The sequence below is a fragment of the Anoplopoma fimbria genome, chromosome 1, assembly GCF_027596085.1.
Source record: "Anoplopoma fimbria isolate UVic2021 breed Golden Eagle Sablefish chromosome 1, Afim_UVic_2022, whole genome shotgun sequence".
In the NCBI taxonomy this organism is placed as follows: domain Eukaryota; kingdom Metazoa; phylum Chordata; class Actinopteri; order Perciformes; family Anoplopomatidae; genus Anoplopoma; species Anoplopoma fimbria.
Genome location: NC_072449.1, coordinates 27,644,656 through 27,660,683, shown reverse-complemented (window position 1 = coordinate 27,660,683; position 16,028 = coordinate 27,644,656). Strand labels below are relative to the sequence as shown.

General features: G+C 41.2%; 2 protein-coding genes across 2 annotated transcripts; both read left to right on the top strand.

Moving 5' to 3' along the window:
- The first annotated feature begins 5,253 nt into the window (after positions 1-5,253).
- On the top strand, positions 5,254-9,597 carry LOC129096405 (claudin-4-like). Its single transcript, XM_054605183.1, has 2 exons — positions 5,254-5,744; positions 8,659-9,597. Exons 1-2 carry the CDS (start codon positions 5,254-5,256, stop codon positions 9,317-9,319), a joined length of 1,152 nt encoding a protein of 383 aa, XP_054461158.1. The 3' UTR covers positions 9,320-9,597.
- A 1,793-nt stretch (positions 9,598-11,390) lies between these two features.
- LOC129103889 (claudin-3-like) lies at positions 11,391-12,772 on the top strand. Its single transcript, XM_054614560.1, has one exon. It carries the CDS (start codon positions 11,501-11,503, stop codon positions 12,146-12,148), a length of 648 nt encoding a protein of 215 aa, XP_054470535.1. The 5' UTR covers positions 11,391-11,500; the 3' UTR covers positions 12,149-12,772.
- The last annotated feature ends 3,256 nt before the right edge of the window (positions 12,773-16,028 follow it).

Genomic DNA, 16,028 nt, shown 5'->3' with positions numbered 1-16,028 from the left:
TACATTTAAAATGATTTTGGTGGTGTAAATAATACTTACGTAGTACAGTATTTAAAGCTCATTGTAGATACTACACTGTACCAGACATGAAACCGATGAGGGGATTTTGTAACATTTCATAATGTTATTTAAATTGTCCCTGGTTGCATTGTTTGGGTAAAAAAAAGGACGTAGTTTCATGTGTCAGAGCAGGAAGAACGTGTGTGTGGACCGTGTCTTTATTTGGCGTGTGATGTCATCACAGCGAGTCCCGAGGCCATTGTAGTCCAGGCACCAGTCAGTTTCACTAGGTAACTTTAGCCCGGTGAGTGGTGTTGTGAGATCCTCAGTGACTCATGCGTGTTCTGGCATGTCACATGATCACATGACACAAATAGGAACCTGAAGTCTTCATGACACGGCTGACAAGACGAGAGAAATGTTGACGGATCTTTTAGAGAAGATCTGGTAAAGCATGGCACCGGAAGCCAATACTTCTAAATGTATCAAATATATTGTTACTTTAATTGATTAAAGAAGTATTCAGATCCTCTACTGAAGTAAAAAATATAAATTCCAGACTGTGAAAATACTCCAGTCAGTGTTTTAGTATAGGATGTTTCTAGATTCATATCACTGCTGCATTGATGTATATGTTGCATTTTAGTGCAGTAGATCATTTTAACTCCTTTTTATCCTGAATCCTAAATTTACAGCAATGGATCATATTATATAAGATGTAGAATATAAGATGTGTTTGTAACGTCCTCTAAAGTCTCTCTCTCTCTCTTTTAAAGAGTTAAATAAGCTTAAGAAGTAGGAGAATTTTCTAAACACATAAAGGAACAGTTCGTCCTTCAGTTTATTACAAACATTCAACATCAGCAGATCTGGAGATATGTGGTTTTTACCACGGAACAGGAAGGCGATGAAAAACTCTGTCATCTGAAATCAACCGAAGCTGTCAGAGAAATGTAAATAGTACAGATTTGCCTCTAAAATGAAGTATTAAATGGCATAACATGGAAACACAAGTTCATCAGATTCCTACTTGAGTACAGTACTTCTGTGAATGTACTTTGTGGTCTACTTTGTTCATTTAATGTTGGTGCCTTTGGACTCGTTCTGCTGCAGATCCCATCTAATGAGAGTAGGAAAGTCGGGTAGTGTAAATGTAATGTGGTCTAACATAAGAAACAGACGATAAATTATAGAAAACATTGTAGGGAGTGGCTGCAGGTTTGTATTTTGGCCTGGGGAATTGTTCAGTTCCTTATTTGTATTACCGTTGGAGACAGGGAATAGGGCGTGTTTAGCTTTTTAACAAAACACAGGAACAACTTTTGCTTCCTAATCTTTTATTAATTCTGTAACTTACGTATACATGTTTCATGTCTGGGCTTTAATCATTTTTACTGTGATGATGTAAACGCAATCTAAAGAAAATAAAGGTTTGAACTGACTTTGAATTTAAACATAATTTGTCACAAATAATAATCGAATAGTAGTTGGTATAAAGCAAAACTCCCTGTGAAGCAACAACAACCTACAGAAACCGGTCGGACTCGCTCCTGTTCCCATGACAGGTGAATGTTCAGCAGGGTGCTCTCTGCAAGTGACTACATGTATATTTCCAAGAAGTTGCACCTGCAGAGAAGAAAAAAAACTCCCTAAATAATGTCCATGTTTGGTGCGGATAAAGGATGGTCTGTTATTCAGAGATAATATCTATGGAGACCTACTGCACGGATCTGTTGGATCCACAAAACAACACACATGTACATAAGATAACAGAACGTGGGCGTGCATGACTACCCGTAAATATGAAATTCAGTGGAATGAAACTAGCTGGTTTATTGAAAATGTATTTTATGTTTTTGCATAAATGTCAGTCTTGTGTGATTTCATAAAAAAAAAAGTCACTGCTTCACATAAAGTCATCATTAGAAAGGTTTTAAAAAGTTGCTTTAAGAAAAGTTCATCTAAAAAGCATCATGCTGTTGATGCTGAATTTTGGTAGATTTTATCATAAATCTAAATCTTCATTAAAAAACAGGACCTTCATACGCAAATCAAGAATCCTGAAACCTAATTATAGGAATCAAAAGTCCAATCTTACAGCCGCACAGAGCCCAATACAACCATGTAACACAGGTGTAACATTCAGGGTGCGGTGGCGACAGATCTCTTGGAAAGTCAAGCCCAAGTGAAAAGAGAATTGCAATAGACAAGACCAAACTAAAATCTTAATCTGTCTCTGCGCGTCAGATTGAGTGAGGTATTATTTGGCCTTTAGAAAAAAAAAAGCCAGCATGTTTTTGAAACTAAAGTCATTGAGACCTCAAACTGAATTTGATTCGCTAAAGTTTCAAGTCATGTTTTGTATTTTACAGAGTAACTACACACAACTTGGTTATTGCTAATTGTTAGGGAATTACTTGTATATGATGCATAGTGGTAGGTTGTTTATTGCGACCGTACAGAAAGAATGGAGTGGTTTAGTATCAGTTATGCATGTTTTATTGCTTATAGCAGGATATTTGCATTCCTATGTATTAAGATAGATTGTTGGAAACTTGTAAGCAGGGTGTCGAGCAGGTGTGAAAATGAATGCTTACTGATGGTGAATAAAGGTTAAAAAACACAGCACGGTGTCATCATCCACCACCTGACTTCCTGGAGCATCAGCCAATCACGTCTGCTGTTATGAATCAATCTGACAGTATCTGGTTTCATCTGGCCGTATCTGCTGAGCTACGTGGTTGTGCGCTGTTCTGAACTCTGGCCATTAGAGCTTCCAAGAGACACAGATGCTTTATTCTTGGAACTCCCTGATATTGAACATTCCTTGGACAGAGATGGCTGCCGGCTGAAAATCAAAACCGGATGATGATAGCAACAAACTTAGTTGAGGGGAAAAAAAATATACAATTCGTTGAGGCATTAGAAAGCTGGTCTTCTTGAAAATCACACCCTTTTAGGTATCTCTTTAAGCAGAAACATAATTTAAAGAGCCCTTTTCAAAACCCAAGTTATAAAGTGCTCAACGCGAGGCAACTAATTAAAAATCAACAAATTACAAAATTAAATAAAAATGGATTAAACCAATGCCAGTAGAGCTAATTAACATTAAAACGAAATAGAAACAGAAATAAGATAAATAAATAAGATAAAATACCAAGCCAACCTGAATTTTTGTTTGTAAACAGTAAACCTTTTGTTTTTTATAAAGATCTGACAATCAGAAATGCATCCACTATTGCTACAACTAAACAGCTTAAATCTTAATGAAGGGTGTTTTCGGCAAAACCAGACAATCATAATTAACACAACACAGAGAGAATGCAACAGTGGCTCCCTCTGCCTGTTAAAACCTACACTTACTGTATAATGCACATGTAAAGTCTCTTAAAATGATTCTGTGAAGTCTCCTTGGTCTGTCCTCCATCAAATGCATTGTTTCCCACTCCTTCAATCATCTGAACAAATGTTTTAACTTCCCCCTTCTACTTTTTTTCTGTATTTCTCCAAACTAGTTCTTGAGTTCTTCTGTAATGTGACGGTTTCCACAGTGAAACAGAATAATATAGCGGTGTACAGTTACAAGAGGGATTCAAATCCAATCCTTCACATTTGATTGGGCAGCTAAACAGTCGGCGGACTAAGAAAGGTAACGGCATATGAAGCTACAGAAGACTGTGGCTTCTGTAGCTAGTTTTGGAAAAAAAGGCTTTTTTTTGTACTTTTGTACAAAATTGCAAAATCCCTTTTCCAGTAAGAATGGTGCGGATGCAAAGATTCCTGTCAGGTGTGTGTCTGTGGTGTTTGTGTGGGAGGGTGAGTGTGTGTGTGCACATGTGTGTCTGTGGAGGGGGTTAACCACAAGATAACAGAGATACTCATGACCGCTGACCCCAGGTGACCTCTGTTAATTAGAGGAAAGCCTGTAATGACACAGAGCTCGGCTGTCAGCCGACCTCAACGGCCCTGTTGTCTGTTGAACAACAAGAGACTCTGATAGTCCCATCTGTTACGGTACTCTTTGATTCATATGGTGTTCAGTACATTTCATAAAAGGATGATGCTAACTCATAAAAAGACATCACAGCTTTTGTTAAGGCTTTAAAAAAAATATATATATATTTATTCATGAAGGAGCTGGATATTTTCTGGGCCTTTTCACCTCACTTTCAGTTTTTTGTGTAGATTTTCAGGTAAGCATTTACAGGTTAGGATATAGAAGTCATTGAAACATAATGCAAAAATCACAGTAATTTACAGTTTTTGTTAAATTGACCTCCAAAGAAAGTTGTGTTTTGGCCTAAAACTTAATATACTCTGTATCCTCAGAGGTTCCCAAAAAATGACCATGTAAGGGGGGGATTAGTAACACATTAAGTCCTGGGTATTTATAGTTTGACATTTGCAATCTTAAGTCCAATGGAGATTCAAAAGAGTATTTTCTGCGTTATGTCCAGTAACGAGGCTTTCGGGCTGATATCTTCAGTGTATTTAGTTTTCTTTTATATTTAATCATGTATCCTCCATTTTAAAATACGCCTCGAACATGCCCACCGACAATGAGGCCTGTTAACTCAAATCCAGGTTTTTTTTTTGTTCTCCCTGGAGGGATTATGTATCAGACCAGCAAAAAAAACAAGGCCCGTCATTGTTGCCTTTTTTTTTTTTAACAGGGATCTCATTCAGATAGTGATTCAGCAATGTTCCCCAAGGTTGTCGTATGTCCCATACAGAGATCCTCACATACAAAAGACTTCAAATGGAATGCTGGTACAAGCATCTTTATATCATTTAGTATAATCAGAACCGACTAAATGGTTGTTGTTAGCATTTCTTCTGTAAATGTGGTTAATGATATCCTCCAGAATCCACATGTATTAAATATGTTTACTGCCGTCAAAAGACTACAGATACTCGATTAAATATGTTTTCAGAGAGAAAACTGATGGTTTCCCATGTGACACCAATTCCAGTTGAAAAAATGTGAAAATATTCCCATGTGCAGGTGTAGTTTGAATGTAAACACGATGCCACCTTAAGCTGACTCCACCTTCAGTCGTCTAAGCTGTATAAAGAAGGTAGAATCTGTTTCTCCCTCTCACTAAAAAAGTCTTATAGGACGTAGAGCCAACGAGATCCAATATCGCTTTCTTCCCGGGAGGGTTGAGCCAGCGGACACAGAGGGGCCTTCTATCCCACTGAGCCCTGGAAAAAGAGTCTTGTTCAGCTCCTTCTTCATCCCCAGCTCCGACCATGTACTCTGCAGGCTTGGAGATCCTCGGGATGATCCTGGCCGTGGCCGGCTGGCTGGGGGTGATGGTGACCTGCGGCCTGCCCATGTGGCGGGTGGCCGCCTACATCGGTCAGAACATAGTCATCTCCCAGGTGATCTGGGAGGGCTTGTGGATGAACTGTTCAGTGCAGAGCACGGGCCAGATGCACTGCCGGGTGCACGACTCCATGCTGGGGCTGCCGGTGGACCTACAGGCAGCTCGGGCTCTGGTCATCGTCTCCATGGTGCTGTGCATCGTGGGCATCGGACTGTCGGTGGCCGGTGCCAAGTGCACCAACTGCAGCCGGGATGTGAGCAGCAAGCCGCGGCTCGTGGTGGCCGCCGGAGTGACCTTCGTGGTGGCTGGACTGCTGCTGCTGGTGGCTGTGTCCTGGACGGCACACGCCATCGTCCTGGGCTTCTACGACCCGATGCTGCAGGAGACGGGGAAGAGGGAGTTTGGGAATGCTCTGTACTTTGGCTGGGCTTCCTCCTGCCTCCTCATACTCGGCGGAGCCCTGCTTTGTTGCTCCTGCCCACCCAAAGGTGCTACGGCACAGAGTGGTGGTGGCTCAGTGCCTCCCCGGGTTGAATACTCTGCTGTCAAGATCATGTCAGTGAATGGATACCCCAGAAGAGACTATGTATGAACGTTTGACATATGGGCGAAAATGAAGATACGATGACTGGTGTTGTAGAAAATGTGTGCACAGCAGGTGGATGTTTGCTGGTATGGATGTTAATGCAGTACCGTGGGCTTGGACATTAAGTATGACATTAAGTTCGAATCACTGATGCATGTTTCATGATGTGTTTCTGTAGTGGTGGGCATCTTATACTGCTTTTAATTCGTTATTTTACTGTTTTTTTTCCTAAGAAACATTAAGATGGTGTCTGATCTTAAATAAATACACAATGTCTATGCAAGTTACTTCTGATTAAAGCAAGTTTTATACAAGGTTTTAAATAAAAGAACAACCCTTTTTTAAGAATGGGATCCTTTTCAAGTCTTCTTTGTGTTGAGAATAAACTTTGTAACTCTGCTCTTTCATGCCACAGAGTCAGAAATTGACTGTTAAATTAAATATCACATGACAACTCTGACTGCAAGAGTTCTTTATCACGCAGAAACAGGGGCAGATGCCAGAGTTCCGCAGAGTCTGACCGATAAGAGGTTGCTCGCCTAAATTAGGTATTTTATTTCAATGCGAATGGAGGAAAAGGAACAATGAGTGGCTTGTTCTAGAGGAGCATCTTATGCTTGCCTTCCATTGTAGCCCTTCTTCCATTTGCGAGAGCGAAACCGAGTCGGAGATAAATGTCTCCTTCTGCAAGAATATGTAACCTGCACTGTAACTGAGCTACAAAGACCCTATTGATCAGATGCCTTCCAACTGTTTACTTTACTCCAAAAGGTTGGGTTCACTGTAATAAAAGTGCAACGAAAGTCTCAAAGAGTCAACAACAAAATCTTTAAAAAACTGAAATAAATGACGAAACAAAAGAAAGTACTGAGAGAAAAAGAATGCCGCTTTAGATTTGTTGTAGAAAGTTGGTAACACCTCAACACTGGTCCCTCTGCATTTAGGGTCACCTAAAGCGACTTCTCAAAATCATGTTCAGTTACTTTCAACCATATTAGAACAGACTACAATGAGCAGTACAAAGGCAATAAAAGTACAAGAAACAAAGACAAAGGGTTGGTTGCTTTCTGGACTTCCTTTGGCTTGAGCATTGAGGTTAATGATCCGAAAAGGATAGGCTTCTAAATATCCATAAAACTCCCTGTGAGTGACCACAGACCCTGCTGGCAGGATTGTGATACTGACTGAGCCCAGCTGTGCAGTCATGTGTTACGGGAAAGAGCAACAGCCCAGTCAGAAGTGAAGACATACTGCAATATCTCCCGCCAACTCCCACTTCAGAGGAAACTCAACACCAACATGATATTTTTGGCGAGATGCTGACATTTGCTTTACTAGTATTGCTTGCATAAATATCAGCATATCACGGCATGGCAAAACAGTGACTATAAAAAAAAAAAAGTTTGATCCCTGCGGGCCATGTTTCCTTCACAACCTCAAGTAACCATTTTTTTGTAGACTATAAATTGACAAAGGTGCTGTTCAGATTCAGCGTGTGATGAGGGGTCCTGGTCAAACTACTGGAGGTCTGAGATGCATGTAGTTTTTGGTGGAACATGAAAAAGTTAAATTGAGGTTGAATCCCATGATGCCCTGCGACCTTCAGAGCAAGGACACTGATAAGACCCCCCCACCCTTGTGGACACGCACACAAACAATTGTCTGGCCCACTGTCTAGAATCATCTCTAGAAACATGTGTATGTCCTGAAAGAAACACATATGCTGTTCATAAATGATTTCCCCGTGTCCCTTCCACATGCAGATGCTGTATGTTTGGAGGGGTTTCGTCTTGTTTGCATTGCAGTTGCTGCAAATGTTCTCAGTTATTAACTTCCCATGAGCACCAAAGCAGCTGGGGAAAGTTGTTTTTAGCATCACACAACAGCACTCACTCCCAACATCATTACGCAATATTTAATCATCTTCTGGTAACTAGATGAAATTATTTTTAGAACTGTTCCGGTGAAGAGGAATTATATCATCTAGGGCCCTATGAAATCAGTTTGTTTAAAATTTCTTCCCCCACACACAAGACACTTATCACGCAGACCTTCCATGGAACGTGGGATGATAGCGTTATCGAATTCATTGGCAGGATACAGAGGCTCTTACTGGAGGGTTAGAAAAACACTCTTCAGATAATCAGAGTACTCCCACTGGTTTCCAAGGACCTGCCCTGATCCATTTCAACCCTTTTTCCCACATCCACTATACCTCTATATGATTCACAACCCCTTTGTACAACATGTGCTGTTAATAACACAAACCATAAAATGATGCAATATTTTTGTCAGGATTTAATTCTTCATTCTTAACAGACTCATTTGTCAGAGAGGAGTACAATGAGAAAAACCAATGGGAGTTGATTAGTGCCGTCCACTTTCAATCATTCATCCTCCATTCTTTACCATGTCTGTTATTCTTTAACTACTCCACCTGAGATACAGGGCCTCTGTTTACTCTCCCCGCACCCAAGTAGGGGGGAGAGCTACCGGGGCAAGGAAGGTGAATGATTAAGCTGAGGCCGTTCACATGCCAAGGTTTCTTTTTGTGTAAATTCAAACAAGGTGGGACAGAAGATGATTTGAACTCCTCTCTAGCCAATAACAAAGTGACTCCACCTTCTGCGCTTAAGACATCTGCTGCTTATATGAGCAATCAGCACTCCTGAGAATACTCATTCAATCTACACCTGACGACTTAGATTGAAAAGACATCTGGGAATTTTGACTCACACAGAGTTCAGACATGCCTTCGATAGGACTGGAGATACTTGGAGTGACTCTGGCTGTCCTGGGATGGATCTTGGCCATTGTATCCTGCGCCTTGCCCATGTGGAGAGTGTCGGCCTTTATTGGGGTGAACATCGTCACGGCGCAGACCACCTGGGAAGGCATCTGGATGAACTGCGTGGTCCAGAGCACGGGTCAGATGCAGTGCAAAATCCACGACTCCATGTTGGCTCTAACCGCAGATCTCCAGGCCGCCCGCGCCCTCACCATCATCTCCATCTTGGTGGGCATCGTGGGAGTCCTGGTGGCCATGATGGGGGCAAAATGCACCAACTGTGTGGATGAAGAATCGGCCAAGGCTCGCGTGATGATAGCCGCCGGCGTGGCCTTCATCGTGGCTTCTGTGACCCAGTTGATCCCTGTGTCGTGGTCTGCCCATACCATCATCATGGAGTTCTACAGTCCCATCATACCCGAGGCACAGAAGAGGGAGATCGGTGGGGCTCTGTACCTGGGCTGGGCCGCAGCTGCATTTCTGCTCATTGGAGGGGGCATCCTCTGCTCCAGTTGCCCCACGCAACCTGAGAAAAGGTACCCATCAAAGATGATGTACTCCCAACAAACTAGGTCGCTTGCCCCAAGTGCTTACGATAGGAGAGACTATGTCTGAAAAGACTGCTCAGAGAGAACTGGAGAGGACGATCACTTTTCCTATAACATTTCTTTCTTCATGTTGAGCTGGAGAAAACTCCAATATATTCATGACACAAAATAATGTATGCCCTCTAGAGCAGAGCACGCATCAAACTTGTTTTTCTGTGTTAAATATTTTGTTTGTAACTTTGAGGCTGCTGGAAGTACTGATGCTAACAACTATATGTTCGTGATGTGGTGTGCCCTGTGTTTTATACATGATGATCTTTTTTTTTTTCATTAAAAAGGCCTTGTTTTTTAACTTAAGTTGTCTTGATCCTTTAAACTTACAGCAATATATTATTTAAGGCTGTCCGTTTCATTATCATTATTAAAGCTGAGAGGATGAAATATTGGGAAATTCAAAGTTTGAGGAAAATCATTTGAAATATAAATAACCTTACAGCAAAAATATCAGCAAAAAATGTGTATGCCCTGAATTCTATTGCAAAACTCCTGGGTTAAAAAAAAACTACTACACAGTATACATTCTGTCCATTGAATATATTTCAATTGGCCTTCAGGTCATTGTAGGTAGTACATTTGGTTCTACTTTTCATAACATAACTGACACCCAAAGAGAAATTGGAACAACACATTCAAAAATCAAGAAAAATGCTTGATCTTCATATGAACAGGTGCAAAGGAAATGTCTGATTCCATGCACCCTGTATACCCAGCCATAAGGCTGACGACTGGGAGACTGGGAGTCCCACCTGGCTGTGTCCCACATGTCTGTTGGCTCTATGATAACAAGAACCGCTACTTGGTCAGCTTCCCCACACTCGACTATCTGAGCCGCCTCCCCAAACAATGGACCTGTTTCATGTCTGAGGGGGAGAGACTGTCAACACTGGGAGGGGGGGGATTTCTAGGGAGACAGTTCCAGCCCAGAAGAATTTCAAGGGCATTCTGCAGAGTCATTAAGGCCCATCAAACATACCACTGTCGTCAGGTGAAAGCCTCGTGACTCCAACTTAAAGGTGATCTTTAAACTCAAGGATGCGTAAAGTTTCAGGGGGTCAGTGTCCAGACAGCATTTATTTTCTCAGTGCCACTGTCTTTTTTCAATTGTTGCCATGAGAAGAGTATGTATGCGACCACCTAGAAAAGAAGTGCTGCACCCAGCGTTTTTTTTTTTTTTTTTTTTTCGACATGAGTAATGGCAGCGAGAGCACTGACCTGGCTCGTCTCTGTGTCGAGACTCAGGGAGGATTCAGCCAGACATTTCTACGTTCTCAGCTGAGATGGACGACACAGCGCTGCAAAAGGTGTCTTTGTGTTTCATTAAAAGGCATTCATTTTTGCGGATTCCTACCCAATGAACTAATAACCTAATAGTCAAATATAATGGTCCAGCTCTACAGGTCATATGACAGCTTTTTCATAACTTTTTGTATGCTTTCTAAAATAATTGCAAGCTGAGAGCAAGATTGGTTATTTTAACATCCTGAAGTGCTGGTGCTTTGGAGATTCAAGGTTTTCACCACACTGATGATAAAAAGGTTAGAAGGGTCTTACTGGTGAATTGCAGTCAGGCAGTCTTTATTTAATAGCCATTTAAAAGTAACATCAGACATTCAGAGAGAATCTGGACTTATAATGAGGAAGTGATCTACGAGTTCATTTAGACTAGATCATTGATTATTGAATGCACCGCTTTCTGATAAACCATAAATGTTATTCACAGATTCTGAATAGGTCTGATTCCATTTACAACCTGTCCTGTCAGCATGATAAAGAAAATAGTTTGTTTCACAACAAAGATAAATCAGACTTTTTTTACTTTTAATACATTAAGCCTTCATCCAACATGGAACAGTTACTTTGGTTATAATAACACATGCAACAGTTGCATGCCCTTTCAGCTGTGAAAGGCCTCTTTGTGGCCAGGTCCATTGTGAAGCTGGTCATGTAAGCCGATAGCAGAATGTGTCCAGGTCCTTCCTCCCCCTTTGGTGATGTCAGTTCCTTCAAGGACTCCTCCCCTCCACTTGATCTGCCTTATAAAGAATACTGGTGAAGCTGAGGCAACAGATCATCACACACACTCACAGATGTGAGGCCTGAAATTATCTAAATTACTAGTTCGATCTCTGGTTGGTCATTCGTTCCTCTTTGCAGATTTTTTTCTGAAAGAAGAGGAAGACCTTTCAGTATGTCTATAGGGCTGGAGTTGATAGGCCTCTCCCTGTGCATCTTGGGATGGATTATTGCAATCGTGGCGTGTGCCATCCCCATGTGGAGGGTGACGGCCTTCATCGGCAGCAACATCGTGACGGCTCAGATCATCTGGGAGGGCCTGTGGATGACCTGCGTGGTCCAGAGCACTGGCCAGATGCAGTGTAAGGTCTACGACTCCATGCTCGCCCTCTCCCAGGACCTGCAGGCCGCCCGCGCCCTCACCGTCATCTCCATCCTGTTGGCCATCCTGGCAGTGCTTATCGCCATCGCCGGGGCCAAGTGCACCAACTGCATTGACGACGAGGCATCCAAGGCCAAGGTGATGATCATCTCCGGGGTCTTCTTCATCGTCGCCGGGGTCATGCAGCTCATTCCCGTCTCCTGGTCGGCCAACACCATAATCAGGGACTTCTACAACCCTTTGCTTACTGACGCTCAGCGGAGGGAGCTGGGGGCCGCACTGTACATCGGCTGGGCAGCAGCTGCCCTCCTGATTCTTGGCGGCGGACTGCTCTGCTGCTCCTGTCCGCCGCGTGAGACCAGGTACAACCCTTCGCGAATGGCTTACACTGCCCCGCGGTCCGCAGGTGGCCCAGGGTTAGAAAGGAAAGACTATGTATGAATGACGATCAAAGAGGATATATTTTCCTCTTTGACTTGAGTCTCAAACCGGCTCATCCAAACCAAACTGAGGGTGTATTGAGGAAAAGAGCTCAAGGGAACAAGGAGACTCTGTAATGAAGGATGTGTTTAATTTTGCCTTTAATGTTTGGTATCTCTGAATTCAGCTCTTTGCTTTTCAGAGACTGAAAATACACAAAAGGACTTTGGAGAGGAAATCTCCTTTAATCATGTTTCAAAACAAAAAGGCAAAGAAAATGATGTTCTTAGTGCTGTTTTTTTAAGGTCAACACGTTAAATGTTAATGTCACATCAATACCAAATCATATACTTTTTATACAGTTCTGGCATCCTAATGTTTACCACTATATACAATATTTTTTTAATTAAAACTGCCATGACTGCTTCATGTGTCACCTTTATAAAAAAGGCACGCCTGTGTACAAAATGGAGAAATATGATGTGTTAAATGGTACGGCCGCATCATCAATGAGATTGGGTGTTGTGTATAAATACTGTAGTAAGAGTATCATCATTCACCTGTAACTGTCAAGGAAGTTAAAGACTGTATTCACTGCAGCTTTTCAGTGCAATGTTGTAATGGTGAGGATGGGGGGGGGGGGACAAAAGGAGCACAAAAGCACCTGGGTTCATCCATAACAGTAATGATCATTGTGTGTTATATACAAATGCAGTACATATACCTGACAATTGTTTTGTTTTTTTAATAAACATGACTGCTTTTTTAAAATACTGCATATCTTGTTTCTTTTCAAACATAAATCACCTTTTAACTTGCTTCTCATGACGTTCACGCTCCTTTCAAGATTTTGTAACGGCATATTCACTCAGCATGAGTCAGTAAACCGGTGACAAAAAAAATGACTGAGTGCGTTCTATCCAGGTGCCTTCGTAAGAGTACGGACATTCAATCCCCAGTGCTACATTACCAGCAACTGGCAACTTAACCACACACGCTCTAAACAATTAGCCACAGGATCAGTTGAGAGGTGAGAAGTGTGAGCAGAGAGGAGTGGACTCATTCCACACATGTTATTAATTTGTGGGAGCTGCCCTGTATCACCACAGACTTCTATTTTTGACCCCTGGACCAGATCTACTTTATAAATTAGAAGTGCCTTTAGAAAGCACCCAGTATCTTTTGCTCCAAGTCGATTGAAGCCTAGAGAGGGGTTCCCAGAGATACCAACTTCTCTTCAATCTTCCAGTGTCCTGTTTTTCCTGCTCCCTTTCTGATATTTTACGTAATGATGAGACGCATCAAAGCAGAGAACAGTTATCTAGACTCCAGCACATTTAAATAACTCATCAGCCAGAGTTTCCGTGATAGTCAAGAGTCAATGCTATCAGAAGTCTAGTTTCAAAAACACATGCGGCCACACCTGACAGAAGAAGCTGCGTGAAAAATTAATGACCATCTTATAGTAAATATAGGAGCGTTCCCTTGGTGCTATATCACATTACTTTCCAACTGTTGTATCTTACTCCCATATCAATGTCGCCTCTAACAAAGAACGGCTTGACATCTGGTCATGATTACGGTAACTACAGATCAGAGCTCATTTGAAATTCTAATAATTATTCTAGAAGATTACATTTGAGTTTTTTATAAAAGCTACTTTCCAGAGAATACTGTAGGGGCATGGTCGGTCAGTCACACACATTCTGTAGCTGAGATGGAATATGGACTTTTTAGTCATTAATTACCTAAATACAAAAAGGTTTCCTACTTCCAAGGATCTTAGGAGGATATTGTTAAAACAATGTGACAAATGAGGAAATATCTTTTGTATAATTGGGTAAAACAGTTTATTTTAGATTTGTGGTTTTGGTAAATCAGATTATCTATTGCTGTAATGTAGGTCCTGAGAAATGCATATAATGCAAACTATGGCCTATGGATTCTAGTAAAATTGCAGAATAAGGGATTTTTTTGTATTAATTGAAAAAATATTTATATATTTATAGACTTGTATATTGGCATTAAACAACCTGGATTACATTTTTAAATCTCTACATCTTTTGTTTCATATAGTATTTTAATAATTTAAACAAAAGATGGCTTTTAACTGATCAAAAATAAAATTTCTTAGTTTAAATAATGTCTGTCTAAATAATCCTGTCCACATAAAACAACCAAAACAGCAAAAACCCTACAACATGTAGAGCAAATAAACTGATCTCTTTTGAGAAAGCATCATGATGCAGAGCATGTTTACCAGTGAGCAGTTTCCTGTGTGCTGTTCCAGTGACTTGGCTAAGACCCTCAGGCATGTTTAGTCATTGTTAAGCTAATCATTGATGCTTACACAGGTGTACTTCACAGCCACCCAAAGGTACACGTTTCCCTTTTTACAAATGGTACCAAATTAAATTAAATTCTTCATTAATTTCTTTAGAGGTGGGAGTGAGATTTTCATATTTTGACAATCACTAGCAATATAGTCCACATAGGCTTAGTAAACCAGAGGTCCCTGAGGCTAGATGAAACTGAATCTCATCAAATACCTAAACCTGGCCGAAAAAAAAAAAAAAAGGGGGGAAAAAAAGAAAAAAAGGCCTTCTGTGAGTCTCTCTGGTCATGCTCCGCTGGCTCCGGCCAAACTCTGGTCACATGACCGATACTGGGGAATGTGAAGGGCAGGGAGGTTGCCTGGCACCTGAAATCAGAAAGAGAAAGCAACCCCCCTCCCTCCATGAAAAATAACACAGGCTCACTGTGTCCAGTTAGTGGGAACAGGAATTCACTCCTGAGGTTTCTTACCTGCAACAGCAAGTTATCTAAATCTGAACCACAACAGACCCACAAAGGAAGTGATTCAACATGAATGCTTCTCTGTGAATCAAAGTTACAGAACCTTTACAGGTTCTTCTGTTTGAAACTTTCTCTGAAGAAGCTGACCAAAGTCTCCTAAAGAACATTTTCTCCCCTGAAAGGAATTGTATTCGGAGGCACAGTACTCGGAATAATGCTGCCATCCATTTGGATTGGGAAGTTATTTTAACTTCACTTAAGCTCTGGTTCTGACCAGTGAAGCCAATGCAGAAGTACCTTAGATCTGCAGTTTCTAATGGCCATCAGGATGCAACTCCTCCGGTTGCAAAAAGAAGTCTGATTGTATAGTCTATGAAAAGAATATACCTATTTCCCACCTGATTTACTACCTCAGTAACATTTTAAACATGAGTTTATGATCTCAATCTCTAGTTAAAAGTGTTCTTTAATACAGCATGATATTCATTCAGTAAATTATATTCCAATTTATAGTAAAAATATGCTTTAAGGCGCGACTACTTTGTGATTAACCGGTCGCTACCATGGCGTTGTCCGTGTAGGTCTTACAATGTTAACCCTTTCACATTGTGTTTTCAGTTCAAGAAAATTGTAACATTTTGGTCTCCTAAATACGTCTTGTTCAGTATTCGATTGTACTTCAGCTCTACCCACTCATGTCTCTTCAGGTTGCAAAAAAAACCAAGATAGCGACGGCCAAAATACCAAACTCTAGGCTTCAAAACTGTAGTCCACAAACCAATGGGTGATGTCATGGTGTTTTTGTCCACTTCTTATACTCTCTGAATGGAACGTCGCCTGGAGTCCGATTTTTTCATACACACAGTACTGTCCAACTGCGGGCATGTTAATACGGTGTTTGTAAGGTAAATAAAAAGCACCTAAACCCTACCAGGAAGTTTTTTTTGCCTACCTCCCCCTAAAAAAAAGTATTCTGCCTTATTTGTCACCGTCAACTAGATATACAAAAAGTAGAAACTGATTATTGATGACACCCACAAAGTCAAAACGCTAACTAATCTCCATCGGCTACATGGTTGCCATCTCAAAGATTTCTACACCCACA

Coding starts and splice junctions, on each gene's coding strand:
- LOC129096405 (XM_054605183.1), top strand. CDS start 5,254: ATGTACTCTGCAGGCTTGGAGATCCTCGGGATGATCCTGGCCGTGGCC. Junction 5,745..8,658: donor AGGGAGTTTGGGAATGCTCT/GTACTTTGGCTG, acceptor ACTCACACAGAG/TTCAGACATGCCTTCGATAG.
- LOC129103889 (XM_054614560.1), top strand. CDS start 11,501: ATGTCTATAGGGCTGGAGTTGATAGGCCTCTCCCTGTGCATCTTGGGA.